The 15,384-nt window shown below is 45.4% G+C and overlaps 3 protein-coding genes across 3 annotated transcripts; all 3 read left to right on the forward strand.

Moving 5' to 3' along the window:
- Positions 1–2,535: 2,535 nt before the first annotated feature.
- LOC133746809 (keratin-associated protein 2-1-like) lies at positions 2,536–2,931 on the forward strand. Its single transcript, XM_062175062.1, has one exon. It carries the CDS (start codon positions 2,536–2,538, stop codon positions 2,929–2,931), a length of 396 nt encoding a protein of 131 aa, XP_062031046.1.
- Positions 2,932–7,159: 4,228 nt separating this feature from the next.
- Positions 7,160–7,555, forward strand: LOC133777283 (keratin-associated protein 2-1-like). The gene has a single exon (XM_062216788.1). The coding sequence runs from the start codon at positions 7,160–7,162 to the stop codon at positions 7,553–7,555; it is 396 nt and encodes a 131-aa protein (XP_062072772.1).
- A 4,547-nt stretch (positions 7,556–12,102) lies between these two features.
- On the forward strand, positions 12,103–12,534 carry LOC133777282 (keratin-associated protein 1-3-like). Its single transcript, XM_062216787.1, has one exon. The coding sequence runs from the start codon at positions 12,103–12,105 to the stop codon at positions 12,532–12,534; it is 432 nt and encodes a 143-aa protein (XP_062072771.1).
- The last annotated feature ends 2,850 nt before the right edge of the window (positions 12,535–15,384 follow it).

Here is a 15,384-nt window from a genome sequence, read left to right on the forward strand (position 1 = left end):
AGTTGAAATATCATGTTAAAAAAAAAAAAGGTTCTTAACAAAAAGCCCATTACATTCAAAACCTCTGCACTTTCAGTGTGTGCACAGCAGAGCTTTCTCTTTGGTAAGGGTCTGACAGCTTACCAACGGATAGATTCCAGTTTCTTTCTACCTACATGGATCACCCCTTTTAAATTCTCCAACTACATGCTTTCCTCCCATAGAATTCTCATTGATAGCCTTCGAGTAACTTCCTTAGCTTGTAGCACTTTTCACGCAATGCTTTGTTTTCCCCCAAATTCACCATTACTGTTGGATCTTGTTTGTTTCCCTGGTAACCCCATGCCCCAGTGAGCCCCAGAAGCTGGGGAAATCCAGGTGAGCCTATGACAGACTGTACAAGTGCTGTGACCAATAAGAAGGCTTAAACTTGAGCCTTTGGCCACGTACTTAGAAGAGATTTTATAGTAAAGAGACAGGTTAGTACCAAGCAAATCAAGAGGCAAAAGCTACATAATGACTGAGTGACGTAATTTTCCTGTAAGTCTTGACAGTTTGAAACCACTGAAAAATCACAATTGGATTATAAGCGGGAATGAGCCTAAGCACAGCACACAGAGAGATGCGAGGGACCCTGGGGTATGAACTGGGCCGGGTCTGAAACACCTCCAGCTGGAATAACTCTGGGAAGATCACACCTCCACCTGGCCAGGCTCGGGTCCCTTGACTTCCTCACCATCCTGTTGGCTTTGCTCATAGTGCCCATGACCACGCAACCTGCCCAACTGTGAGACTATCTCCTAGGGTTATATTTTGGAATTTTCTGAAGGCTGAGTGTGAGTTAGGAATTCTTATTTCTGAAGACATTGGTAAGATATAGAGATGACTCTAACAATTAACCATGCCACAAATAACAATTGTTTTAAAACTGAATGTTTACTTTAAATCCCTATATAAAAAGAATTTCCTTTTTTGAAAAAAAAAAAGGATTTATTTAAATTCAGAGTTACAGAGAAAAAAAGAGAGACAGGCAGAAAGGGAGAGGGAGGGGTAATGGGAGAGATGGGGAGAAACAGACAGTGAGATCCATCTACCATCCCTGGTTCACTCCCAAAATGGCCACAACGGCCAGGGCTTGGCCAAGCCAAAGTCAGGAACCAGGAGTTTCATCTGAGTCTCCTGTGTAGATGGCAGGTGCCCAAGCCTCTAGGCCGTCTTTCTCTGTTTTCCCAGGCCATTAGCAGGGAGCTGGATCAGAAGTGGAACAGCCAGGACATGAACCGGCAGCCATATGGGATGCTGGTGGTCATAGCTTTACCCATTACACCACAACACCAGCCCCTAAAAGGTACTTCTTAATGGCTGGGAATGTGATGCCCACAATCTGTTCTGGGTTTACAGTACTGCTCTCATAGATGGTTTTGGAAGCAGTATTGGCTCAATACTGAGTAGGTGTATGACCTTGGACAAGCTATTTCCCTGATTCCTTTTGTATAAAATGAGGAACATAATAATACCTATCTCATAGGAATCCTATAAAGAACAAATTAATCCATTTATTTTATTTAGAATGATGCTTGCAGCATATTTAAACATGAATAACAGTGGCTATCATGAAGATTAAAAATAATGAAAGTCACCTTGGTTTGGAAGAATAAAACCATGGAAGTCAATGAGCATGTATCTAAGACAAAAATCACTGATGATGCAGGCTAACCAAGATGTATTCCCACGGATCCAAAAAGTGGACTGGAGGGGTGGGCATGTGGCCTAGTAGTTAAGATGCTCCTTGGTGCACCTGCATCCCATATCAGAGGGCCTGGGTACTGGTTCCACTTCTGATTGAGGCAGCAGGCAGTGACTCAAGTGCATGGGTTCCTGCCACCACATGGGAGAATCGAATTGAATTCTCAACTCCTGCTTGTGGCCTGGCCTGGCCCCAGCTATAGGGGCATTTGGGGAATAATAAACCAGCAGATGGGAGATATTCTCTTTCTCTCTCTCTCTCTCAAATACATAAATAGCAAAACATGGGCTGGAAAATTCTTCTTTTACTGACAAGCCATGATTTTTTTCAAAATATTCGTATACTACTTACTAGTCCCAATTTGTTTGGCTTGGTAGTGGAAAACCACACTCATGGCTTGGGGAGCCCAAGGCCACGGTTAGTAAGTGGCCCAGAGAGCATGACAGCTACCTCATGCTACAAAAACATCACCCAGGGACGTAGAAGCATCACTGAGTGGTAAAGGTAATTGGAGACTTTGAAGTAGGGTCATTAATTTCATATTTGAGCCATAAATAGCCAAATATAATGGGGCTCCATTAAATAAGGGACACAAATAGTCTTCAGGAGTACCTGAGCACCTAAAAAATGTCTAGAAAACTTGCAAAAATGCCAATGTCATTCACAAAAACAAGGAAATATCCTGCGCCCTGGGGTCACCAGTGCCCAGCCAGGGTATATAAAGGGCCCAGGGCAAGAGGAAGGCACTCACACCTGACAACACCCAACTCCTCTCCACCCTCCAGCCCACACCAGCCCCAGACACCACCATGACCGGCTCCTGCTGCGGCTCCTTCTCCTCCCAGAGCTGTGGGGGAGGCTGCCTGCAGCCCTGCTGCTGCCGCGACCCCTGCTGCTGCCGCCCCGTGTCCTGCCAGACCACCGTGTGCCGCCCCATCACCTGCGTGCCCCGCTGCACGCGCCCCATCTGTGAGCCCTGCCGCCGCCCCATCTGCTGCGACCCCTGCGGCCTGCAGCAGGGCTGCTGCCGCCCCATCAGCTGCTGCCCCTCGTCCTGCACGGCCGTGGTCTGCAGGCCCTGCTGCTGGACCACCACTGGCTGCCAGCTGCTCTCTGTGCAGGCCCCCTGCTGCCGGCCGCCCTGCTGCCAGCCGGCCCCCTGCCGCATGGTCTGCAGGACCTCCCCCTGCAGCTCTTGCCACTGAGCAGCCCACCACCACTAGGGGTCTCGCTGGATATGCCCAGGTCCATCAAGATGTCCTTGCCGGCTGTGTGGCAGAACAGCCTGCGCTTTCTTGAGAACCCCTTTCCATACATCATGTTATCTGTTGTTGAATAAATAAACCTAACGCTGTCAGCTTGACATTGTACTCTTTGTGATACTTCCCTGCGGCAGACTGTCTCTTTGTCCAGAGATTTCCGAGGCAAGATGCAGAATGGTGCTCTTCTAGTGTTCTCTGAAATAACCTGAGCCACAGTGGCTTTCTCGCAAGCACCGGAAGTAGCATTCAGGGAGCACAGCAACTGAGGAACGTGGGCATGACCACACTTCCAGCAGGTGTACAGATTTCCACACCCGCCAAACACCTGCAGCAACAGACACGCTGGCTGGCCGCGTCTGGGTTGACACACACACTCCCACTCTATTGGTTTCACTGCTGAACCGACACCTGTTGGCACATCACAGAATGTCCAGTAGGTTAGAAGGGGAAGGGACCATAGACAACACGTGGCTAATCACTTCTGGCTTTTTTTTCTTTTTTTTTTTTTAAGATTGATTTGAAAGGCGACTGACTAAAAGGCAGAGGGAGACAGAGAGATTCCATATGCTGGTTCACTTCACAAAAGGCCACAATTTCTGGGACTGGTCCAGGCAAAGCCAAGAGTCCAGAACTCCAACTGGGTCTCCCATGTGGGTAGCAGGGATCCAAGCACTTGGAGCACTTTCTGCTGCCTTGAAAGGCATGTTAGTAGGGAGCTGGATTAGAAATGGACTGTCAGGACTTGAACTGGAGCTCTGATATGGGATGTTGGCACCACAATGTTTGCCCACCTCTATTTTTGAAGTTGAAGAAAAACAAGTAATGAAATATTAACTAAGGGGCCGGTGCTGTGGCATAGTGGGTTAAGCCTCCACCTGCAGCACCTGCATGGGTGCCAGGTCATGTTCTGGTTACTCCTCCTCTTCCAATCCAGATCTCTGCCTAAGGCCTGGGAAAGCAGTGGAAGACAGTCAAGTACTTGGGGCCCTGCACCTGCATGGGAGACCTGGAAGAAGCTCTTGGCTTCAGATCAGCCCAGTTTCAGCCATTGCGGCCATCTGGAGAGTGAACCAGATGGTGGAAGACCTCTCTCTCTGTCTCTCCCTCTCTCTGTCTATATCTCTACCTCTCAAATAAATAAAAACTTTTCTTAAAAAAAGACTGTCACTTATTGAATCATAATAAGTATTTTCCATGAACTTTTGAAGGCCCCTTGTTTGCATGGATTTCATAGTTTTTTTTTTTTGCAAAAAAATCAATTTATCTTTTAATTCTAATTTCCATGAATTTTTTGAAGTACCTTGTACTTCCCGTATGTTCATCAACACCTGATTTTCTTGAGAAGTCACAGCTTGATGAGAGGGAGCCCTCTATCCTCTGTCCAGGTGTTTTTATTTTAACTTTTTCTGTTACTCAAAATCAACTCTGAATGCTCTGATTTAATGTGTATTCAGTGATGGCATAGTAGAGAACTGGCCCCTTTCCCTGCCAAAAATGTTGGTCTTTGCTCTCAACTCAAACTCTAGAGTTTACAAGGTGCTAATATAATGTTAAGTATATTTATTTATTTAACCAATACAAGACACTGAGTGTTGGGAACTGTTCTCAGTGCTTGGCACATGCTGGTTCATTTAATCCTCTCAACAATCCTGATATGCACTATTATTAATGTGGCCCAAGCATCCCCAGCCAGTAAGCGGCAGGGCTTTAAATTCATGGTGCCTGGTTTCAGGGCAAGTGGTGTCAGGAGACAGCACAGGCCGTGCCCCCAGTGTCGAGACACGCAGCTGTGTTCTCACAGCCCTGTCGCATGAATACCTGCAGCATGGACCATATTTTCCCCACCTGAATAGAGAATCCTCCCCCGGCCCCGCCCCGGGGAGGGGGGAATATGTGTATTAGAGGAGTAAATGCCCAGGGATTCCCTGAGTGACTTACAGATATTTCCTTGCGGGTCTTTATACAAGGGAGAGAAACTGCCCTGCAGTCACCTCGGACTTGGGTCAGGAGAGTCTGCATTAAAGACGTTAGCGTTGCTCCGTAGATACATTCTGAAGAGGTTCCCATTGCACAAACTGGGATCATCGTGAAGACTCCATTGCCACACGAATACTGATCATGAGGGAACGTGCCCTGGCTACAGCAGAACCTACGGCTTCCTATCCAGGCTCTGGTTATGCTCCACCAAACCCCGTGTCCGGGAACAGAAGAAGGAATGGGAGACGTGAGAGTCAAAGGTCCTAGCCATGAGACCAAGCTGAGGTCTCCCTCCAGATTCCCTAGCTGTGACTGTGTTGAATCAATTTACATTCCTTTCAGAGTTTTGAAATTATGTTTGAAATTCCATTTGAGGAGCTTGAGATCCCAGGGCTCCAGGCATTCTTTTGATGGATGAGGACAATCCTAAAGTAATCTAACTCTTGTCTGGTGAGTAACACAAGTGGTAAAAGTGGAAAGCAATGAGTCTCTTTCTCTACTGCCATTCCCAACCTGCCCCTGGCGACACTTCCCGAAGCAGCACATAAAACTCGTTTAGCAGGTGCCACGAGAGAACCACCATGTGTCCTCCCAGTGTGCGTCATCTCAACAGCATCCTGCCTGTGTCTGCAATGCTGGCTGGAAAAAAAAAAATCCTGCATCTTATCACTTGATAGTTACAGCATCCACATCACAGTGCAGTAAGAGAAAAGTTTCCCATTCCACAACTCTTCACTGCAAGCCCCAGGAAGACAAGTGCTGAAAGGTCCTGATTCAGAGATGCAACGCAGCAGAGGACGACAGCTGCACGCCACCTGCACTGGAGGAAAGGAAGCTCTATGGCAGTCTCGGACACTTTATCCCTGCATTTAACCAAGTCTACGGAAAACACCTTGTGCCTTTCCCACACAAGTGTAGGGGCTTCTGTCCTATCCAAGGACCAGATATTCTTCTATATCAAGTGACAGCAAACGTATTCCCAAGAAATCCACATGGAAGGACACATCTTTTTTGGGGGGGATTTAAAAGTATTTATTAGAGTGGCATGGAGGGGGGCTTCCAAGAGAGGAATAAACCCAAAGGGACTGGTGGCAGTGGGCTTTTTAAGTACAATTTCAAAAAAAACCTTGACAATCAGATTGGCATTCAGTTACCAGGTGGAGACAAAACCCATCCAAAGGCCTCATTTACAGTGCCCCACCCTATCTGGCCTGCTGAGGGTGGGATAGGTAACTTGTTTTCACAATAAGCTGTGAGCTCAGGAAGAGCTCCCTTGCTATTCTCACGGTAAATTTGGAGGCTCTGAAGGAAGGAGGGTGGCCTGTTTGTTCTTGCTAAAGATAATGTTTTGGGGAAGAAAGCAAGTATTTTACACCCCAAATTCCACTGGGATCCCCTGAGTACCTATTAATCCATCTGACTCCTCACATTCCCACCTCCCGAAGATAGAAACCCTAACATCTGTTAGGGGAACTGGGTGATGAGCCTCTGGCTGCTTCATGCTGAAAAGGGGCATCTTTGGGAAGGGGAGTCAGGACAGGGTTCCAGCAGGAGGTGGCTTCTCAGCAGGAGGTGGCTTCTCCAGGGATGCAGTGCCAGCTGGTAGAAACTGCTTCCATTGGAGGTTTCACCTAGAATTTTTTTTTTTAAGTCTGGAGAAAACGAATCTAACAAGCAGTTTAAACTCACAGGATTAAAATCACAGAATCTAAAACTGAAGACAGAGTCATTCTTAGAGGCCTTAAGAAGAGTGGAAAGGACACATCTGATTCACAGGCCAGCCGAGGATCTAGTCAGGGCTCAACACACTACTCTATGCTTAATTTCTTTTACAAGCTGAAGTTCCTTTAGGACTATTTTGTCCAGGTATACCTGGATACTGGCTATTCAAACATCAAGAGCTGCTGTCCTCTCAAATGGCTATGAACTTTTTCAGTTTTCATGATGAACAGTGTAAATATGTCCATATTTACAAATGCAGCAAGAGTTATTTAATGAGATCATGTGCACCCATTAGTCACATGCAATCATTAGTCAAAACCAAATTCTACTTAATTGGCCAAAATATAAACAAGAAAGGTCACCAGTGCCCGGCCAGGGTATATAAAGGGCCCAGGGCAAGAGGAAGGCACTCACACCTGACAACACCCAACTCCTCTCCACCCTCCAGCCCACACCAGCCCCAGACACCACCATGACCGGCTCCTGCTGCGGCTCCTTCTCCTCCCAGAGCTGTGGGGGAGGCTGCCTGCAGCCCTGCTGCTGCCGCGACCCCTGCTGCTGCCGCCCCGTGTCCTGCCAGACCACCGTGTGCCGCCCCATCACCTGCGTGCCCCGCTGCACGCGCCCCATCTGTGAGCCCTGCCGCCGCCCCATCTGCTGCGACCCCTGCGGCCTGCAGCAGGGCTGCTGCCGCCCCATCAGCTGCTGCCCCTCGTCCTGCACGGCCGTGGTCTGCAGGCCCTGCTGCTGGACCACCACTGGCTGCCAGCTGCTCTCTGTGCAGGCCCCCTGCTGCCGGCCGCCCTGCTGCCAGCCGGCCCCCTGCCGCATGGTCTGCAGGACCTCCCCCTGCAGCTCCTGCTGCTAGATTGTGCACTGACTGCCTTGAATAAGCAGCCAGCTTTCTGAGAAGATCATGCTCCCATGATCTTCATGCTCCCTAACAAACCTCCTGCCCTGAGCCATGAAGACCCCAGGTCTGGGAATAGAGATCCAGGTTCATCTGGCAATGACCTGGGCTATTCTCAAGTCTTTGTAACAGAAATGACTTCTTTATTTCCATCTTAGATCTGAATTCTTGTGACTCGCCTATTTCCTAATAAACTTCTCTTCTTTGGCCTTGCAAGTACAGCTTCGGATTTATTTTTCCGCTTTTATTTTCATTAAATTTAAGCACAACAGCGACAAAAATGTATGATTGCCTGATATCTGCAAGTCACAGATTTCATAACACAGAATAGAAATATAAACTGAGTTAAAAATATTCCCCTACACAAGATACATGAAGGGGGAAGAGTCAAATCCAACATAATTCATCTAAAAAGTAGAATATGAAAAATTTACAGCAGAACATGCTCTATAGGGCCACCAGAGAAGTCCTGTTGATTGGGAAGAACGATATAGATTACCCGAAGCTCAATTTTGGGGCCCAGAGCAGAGGGAAGGGGGCATTCTTAGCAATGGAGTCAGTGCCAGCCTAAGTATGGAGGGAGGAGACAAGGGTTGTCCAGATGAATAGAGTGGAAGAATAATTTAGAAAATATTAGCCAATTTGTTGCAAATGACCAGATTTAATTTTTTAAAATGGATGGATCTGTAAAACATCATACTTACTGAAATAAGCCAGTCCTAAAGGGACAAATATCATATGTTCTCCTTGATCTGTGACAACTAACAGAACACCTAAAAGGAAACCTGTAGAAGTGAAACTGACACTATGAGAAGCAATGACTTGAACAGCCTTTGTCTTGACTGTCGAGGAACAGTTTATTACTTTATTTTTCTACTTAATACCATTGGTTGAACTCTTTACTTAACATAGAATTAATCAGAGGTGTTTAGATCCAATTGAAAATTGATCTTCATTAAAAATAAGAGTGGGAATAAGAGAGGGAGAAGCTGTACAGTTCAGCACACTCTCCCTCAGACTTACCCCTAAGGGTAAAGCTAAAAACTTGCCATGGGCTCCAAATCCCATTAAGTTGGCAGGTACCAATGACATCTTACTAGTCAAAGTGATGAGTTTAAGTTCATAACTGATCATAAAGATAGAATTAAGTGTCAAAGGGATCACATAAATAAGACCAAGTGTCTGCTAATAATAATTGCTAGAATTAGAAAGAAGAGAATGATCCAACATGGGAAGCAGGAGACATAGCAGACTCATAGAATAACAAATGCCCTGAACAGAACTCTGGCCTCAGAATCAGCTCTTAAGGCATTCAGATCTGGCTGAAAAGCCCATGAGAGCATTTCAGGCATGGAAAGCCAAGACATTGTGGCAAAAAAATTATCTACATGGAGGATCTCTGTGAGTGTGACCCCAGTAGAAAGAAGGGGCTATCAAAGAAGGAAGTATGTTTCTCTGAAGGGAGGCGAGAACTTCCACTTTGCTTACGGCCCTATCTATATACTGATGGAGTCTGTAAACTGAAAAGGCTTCCATAGCTTTGGCAGCTCATGTCAAGAGCCTCAGGTGATCACTGACGTCATAAATAAGAGTGCTAATTGTTAAGTAAACAACAGGAGGCACTGTGCAATTACTCCCCATGTAGGATCTCTGTCCTTAATGAGTTGTACCATGAAAATTAACTGTAAAATTTGTTTACAAAATCATATTCATTAAATAAAAGCTTTCTTTAAAAGAGAAGAAGAAATACTGCTCACAGTTCCATACCACATAGAAAGGAAGAAAGGAAGGAAGGAAGGAAGGAAGAAAGGAAGGAAGGAAGGAAAGAAGGAAGGAAGGAGGGAGGGAGGGAGGGAGGGAGGGAAGGAAGGAAGGAAGAAAGGAAGGAAGGAAGAAAGAGAGAGGAAAACATTAGCCAAAGGAGTTTGCTCTTAATGCTGTAAGCAGTAAGGAGCTCTTGAAAGCTTGGGGGCAGGGAACAGAATGACAAAAGTGTGGCATCAGGGTGATTGCTATGGCAATTCCTCACAAGGACAGAAGGCCAAAACTAGAGGAATAAAATCTCTATCAGGAGCTAATTAGGAGGCTGGCTGCCCTGGTCCAAGAGATGAACAATAAGAGTTGAAATAAGTTGATGGCCATGAACTAAGAAGACGTGCTGATGTGATAAATATAGAAACTCAGAAGGTACACAACTAAGTTGAATGTGGGAGGCCAGAAATAATTAGGGAGCAAATATAACTTACAGCAGTTCTGGGAGGAAACTTTTCTGGTCCAAATACATTTCAAAGAATTCTATCACATTTATGCATATTTATTGCGTATTTAAAAACACAACTCCAGAGTACATTCTTCATACTATCTGATATTTCTATTCTAGAACTCTAATATAGAGAGTACAAAAAACCCTAATGTATATTGAGCAAAACTGACATCTTGTGATTTGATTGTTGTCCATATCCCTGTGGAACAGTGGCCTACCTACAGTTATTTGTACAGGTCTTTGTTTAGAGAAGCATTGAACCTGTGATTACAAAGAAAACTGAAAGTATGTTATCATAAAAATTTTTTTGAAAGGAAGGAAGAGGGAAGAAGGGAGGAAAGTATTCTATTCTTGGAATTGTATCTATGAAATTCATTAAATCTGTTCTCTGTCTATGAATAAAGGTGTAGTAAAAAACAAAATATATTTTAAAAACAGAAGACAGAGTTTTACTAATACTGATTAATCCTGGAAAGGATCATGGCATAAAATGAAAAGAACTAGTCTAGGAATAAGGGATATGTTTTATACCCAGCTCTTCTGGCTATGTACTGTGTGAATATAACAAATCACTTAACCTCTAAAAAACAGAGCCATTGCCAGACTCCACAGTGTTCTGACTGACATCAACTGATTCTGAGGAAAAATTAAAGTGATCCATACCACAACAGAAGTTTCCCAATTTAGAATTTTAAAGCTAAATGTTTCTATTTTCAACACTTCCTTGATTGATTCCTCCTACTCATAACACTGATTTGTGCATTAGAATAAGACATGAGAAAAATATAATGGATCTTACTTTATGCATAACACCTTAACACTCTCAGAGTGAGTGATAGGGTTTAACAAACACATGCTATTAGTAATAAGAATGAAGTCAGCTTCTATACTTATAATGCTAAGTGGTTGAACAAGGTAATTTACTAACTGTTTGATCTCCTATATTCACTGATTACCTATGACTGCTTTTCTACTTCATACCTACAGCCATGATTCCCAGATGGCATGAACATCTTTACTGGTATAAATCAGATTTACAAGTAATTCTATCGCTTCTTCTCCACAGAAAGCTAACTATATGCTGCGCTTCATGATTGGAAGAGAGGAGTAAACCTACCACAAGTAACAATAATACATGTGTTACACTCCAGTGTTTTCATTTCTGCTCATCCAGCCCTAAACATACTTAGAAAGTCACCAGGAATTGTTTCTGCTATTATTTTGTTGAAATTTATCTTAATCTCTTTCTACCTACTGGGCCCTACTTGATCATTCATTTCCTCATCTACTTTTATAGGCACTGTGATCCAGAAAAAAAAAAAAAAAAAAACCTTTCCCTTCTTTTCTTGGTCCCTCTTTATAACTTTGGTTGTCTTGTTCCTTGACTGAGATCTTCTCATATGTGTATAGAAACATAAAGTAACACACACTGAAAAGGAAATCCTGCCTTCAAGAAATACTGTCCAGATAATCCATATAATGCTGATTTTATTTTTCATAAATGCAATTCACTTAAAATTTAATTTTTTTTAAAAAAATGTTTCCCCTATTACCGGATATTAGGTTTAGCTCCTCATTCAAATTAAATTGGAATGGAAGAGGTTTTGTTCCATATAGCCTCTGAGGTGATAAACATTTTCTCAGGTACAAATGTCTGAATCTTAGAGAAAACAGAAATCAGAGAGACTCCATTTCTGGAGAGGTCTATGAATTTCTACGAATGTGGAGTTCGTCAGAGTTTCTATCTGGCTAATAATAAAGACCACATTCTTATCAACCTGAAAAAAAACATAGTCTTTCATGAAGTGCAGTGCATGGTTAGCACTTTTCTCCCAGAGACCTGTGGGCTGGTGAGTACGGCCCCAAACTGCATCTTCTTGTGGGTAAGACTCACCTGGTCAGGTGACGTAACCACAAGCATGAAGCAAGGCTGAGGCTGGGGTGGAAATTACAGCACTGTTTGGAAACAAAACATTCACATTTCTGCCAAGGACAAGCACATTTGGTGAGTATTATTAGCTGAGCAATAAGGAAAAACCAATTTGGAGGTAAATTTAAGATAAGTCAGCATGTAAAATCAGAGGGCCCTGGAAAAGCTGCTTTAGAGACTAACAAGATAAAAATGCTGTCCGTCACAAACAGAGGAGCTGGCCAAGGCTTATAAAAGGCCCAAGGTAGAACAAGCAGCCACAACTCAGACACATCTTGAAGCAACCCAACCCTCACCTCAACTCCTGACACCATGGCCTGCCTTGCCACCAGTTTCTGTGGATTTCCCAGCTGCTCCACCAGTGGGACCTGCGGTTCCAGCTGTGGCCAGCCCAGCTGCTGCCAACCCAGCTGCTGCCAGCCAACCTGCCCCCAGCCCAGCTGCTGCGAGCCAATCTGCCCCCAGCCCAGCTGCTGCCAGCCAATCTGCCCCCAGACCAGCTGCTGCGGAACCAGCTGTGGCCAGGAGGGTGGCTCTGGATCTGTGATCTGCCGCACCCGGTGGTGCCGCCCTGACTGCCGCGTGGAGGGCACCTGTGTGCCTCCCTGCTGTGTGGTGAGCTGCACTCCCCCAACCTGCTGCCAGCTGCACCACGCCCAGGCCTCCTGCTGCCGCCCATCCTACTGTGGACAGTCCTGCTGCCGCCCCTCCTGCTGCTGCCACTGCTGTGAGCCCACCTGCTAGAAGCCCACCTGTTGAAAACCTCCTTCTAACAGAAATCCTGAGATGACGGCACCTCAATGCTAACTAATGCAGAGTCCTGACAACCTTCTGAACTCCAGCACCTGTAACGTGAAGACTTGTCACACATCTATAGAATTTCCCTAGGATGTAAATTCACTTGCAATGGAAAACCAAAAACCATCCATAGAGCTCAGTGTCAACAGAAGCCCTGTCATGTAAAAAGCCATTGGTAAGACTTTACTATGAATATCACCTGAAATAGTCCAACAGCTCATTGGCACTGGGACTTAATAAAGAACTTCATCTTTGAATAATGAAGCTATTGTTAGAACTATTCATTTTTTCTATGTTATTTGTTAATAATATTGGGACACTGGGATTTTTCAAAATCTGGATATGACATAACACCTTGGATTTTCTTTATTTTTGTTCTTTACATAATGTCCTTTAAAAGTGATGTGTGTGTGTGTGTGTGTTTCCATTAAATGTCCAATATTCTGCAGCCAAAACATCTGAGTGAAAGGACACCACAGTGCATGGGAATGTTTTCCAAGGTCCTCACATGTGCAAGGTGTTGGGCCAGCTGCTCCAACATACCAAGTTTACCCATTTTACAGAAGGGAATCTCACGTCATTCACATTTTTGAGGCGTTGTCGCACTCATTCATTCATTTGTTCATTCACATATGGGTCTATGTACAATTCTTTCAATCACCCCAGGTATACAAAAGCATAAAATGAAATGGGAAAGGCAATAAATACAAGGCTGCAGAACAATAGCATAACGTGTGTGCTAGCCCCAGCTTTGCAGCAACAATCCAGCAATTATTGAGAAAGTCCCTTCACATGCCTGGGCAGCTATTTCTAATCTGGAAAATCAGGGAACCGAGTTTTATTGCTTACAATGTCCCTTCTGGGCATGGGAGAGTAGATCATACTGATAATTTATCCCTTTAGATGCCCAAAGATGGGGAAATATTCAATGGTCAAATAATGCTGTGCATTTTATTACCACCTTGAAGGATTATAAGGCACATCAGACTATTAAAGGGGCTGAAATGCCCTGCAATGAAGACATCACTCCTAAACTGACTGAGCTGGGCCAGATGTTCTATTACCTGGTTACACCCCATAACACGACAGCTTTTCAAACTACATTTGGAACATGGTGAGAGCAAATATCAGCTGATGCAATCTCCTCATGGGCTGTGAAACAGAAAATAAATGTTTGTAATGAAAAATAATTTAGGCCGGCGCCACAGCTCACTAGGCTAATCCTCCCCCTGCGGCGCCGGCACACCAGGTTCTAGTCCCAGTCGGGGAGCTGGATTCTGTCCCGGTTGCCCCTCTCCCAGGCCAGCTCTCTGCTGTGGCCCGGGAGCGCAGTGGAGGATGGCCCAAGTGCTTGGGCCCTGCACCCCATGGGAGACCAGGATAAGTACCTGGCTCCTGCCATCGGATCAGCGTGGTACGCTGGCCGCGGCGGCCATTGGAGGGTGAACCAACGGCAAAAAGGAAGATCTTTCTCTCTGTCTCTCTCTCTCTCACTATCCACTCTGCCTGTCCAAAAAAAAAAAAAAAGTGCTACCTTCAGGTAACTGGGGATCCGGGGCACACAGCTTGCAGGCTGACGGCATCCCATTAGGGAGAGCAATGTGCCCTTTCCTCGGAGGGAACAGAGTCCCACTCCAGGGCAGGTCCTACACATCCACACTCAAAACCTATGACATGGGCAGCTGCTAGCGCCCCCAGACATTGCTCTCGAGCCTCCCCTCGGGTAAGGTTTAGGTTGTATGCACTTGGTTACCAAGGATGGCTCTGGCTCAAAAGCACCCAGGAAAGCTAGGCTGGCCACCAGGAGAAAAAAGGGAGATTTTGTTAGTTGGTATAGGATGAAGGAGCTGGGAGTGGAAGAAGGTTCTGGGAGTTTATGTGTTGTCCTGTCCAGGTCACCAGGATGGACGCCCAAACAGAAGCACAGAAGCACGGAAGCCCTGGTGGCAATGGTGTGTTTCACTGGCTGGTGCATCCATGTCTTAACCTCACACAGACCTAAGTGAGGTGGATGCAACTGTGTTAGAGAACTAGCAAAATGGAGATGGAAGAACAGGGAGCGCCCCAAACACGTGTAACTAGAACGCTGGAACTCTGCCACCTTCAGGAAAAATAACTCAAAACATTAGCACCTAACTTAAACAGAAGTAAAATACTCATTCTTATGGTATTGGAATGGTCTGGGCCTCCTAAATTAAATGAAATGATGAAACAGAGTAAGGACAGTAATTTTAAAAAGATGCAAATGTGGGCCAGCACCGCGGCGCCAGCACACCGGGTTCTAGTCCCGGTCGGGGCGCCGGATTCTGTCCCAGTTGCTCCTCTTCCAGTCCAGCTCTCTGCTGTGGCCCGGGAGTGCAGTGGAGGATGGCCCAAGTGTTTGGGCCCTGCACCCGCATGGGAGACCAGGAGAGGCACCTGGCTCCTGGCTTCAGATCAGCGCGGTGCGCCAGCCATGGCAGCCATTGGAAGGTGAACCAACGGCAAAGGAAGACCTTTCTCTCTGTCTCTCTCTCTCACTGTCCACTCTGCCTGTCAAAAACAAAACAAAACAAAGATGCAAATGTAAAAATTCTGACCACAGATAGACGTGCCCATGATAACAGCACAGAAAACGTACACAGAGAAACACCACCAATGCTGACTTGTTACTCTCTTTTCAAGGGAATCAATGCAGAAGAAATGAATTCCAATAGCAGGAGAAAAGATTCTGGTTAAATTCTATTTCCTTGATTTCTTTAGGGGAAGTAAGGGAATGTGCAAATTAGTCTTTGGTGGCAGAACAGTAAAATTCTC

Source organism: Lepus europaeus, chromosome 18 (assembly GCF_033115175.1).
Source record: "Lepus europaeus isolate LE1 chromosome 18, mLepTim1.pri, whole genome shotgun sequence".
Classification (NCBI taxonomy): domain Eukaryota; kingdom Metazoa; phylum Chordata; class Mammalia; order Lagomorpha; family Leporidae; genus Lepus; species Lepus europaeus.

What these genes read in the sequence shown, in the direction of transcription:
- LOC133746809 (XM_062175062.1), top strand. Translation starts at nt 2,536, where the DNA reads ATGACCGGCTCCTGCTGCGGCTCCTTCTCCTCCCAGAGCTGTGGGGGA.
- LOC133777282 (XM_062216787.1), top strand. Translation starts at nt 12,103, where the DNA reads ATGGCCTGCCTTGCCACCAGTTTCTGTGGATTTCCCAGCTGCTCCACC.
- LOC133777283 (XM_062216788.1), top strand. Translation starts at nt 7,160, where the DNA reads ATGACCGGCTCCTGCTGCGGCTCCTTCTCCTCCCAGAGCTGTGGGGGA.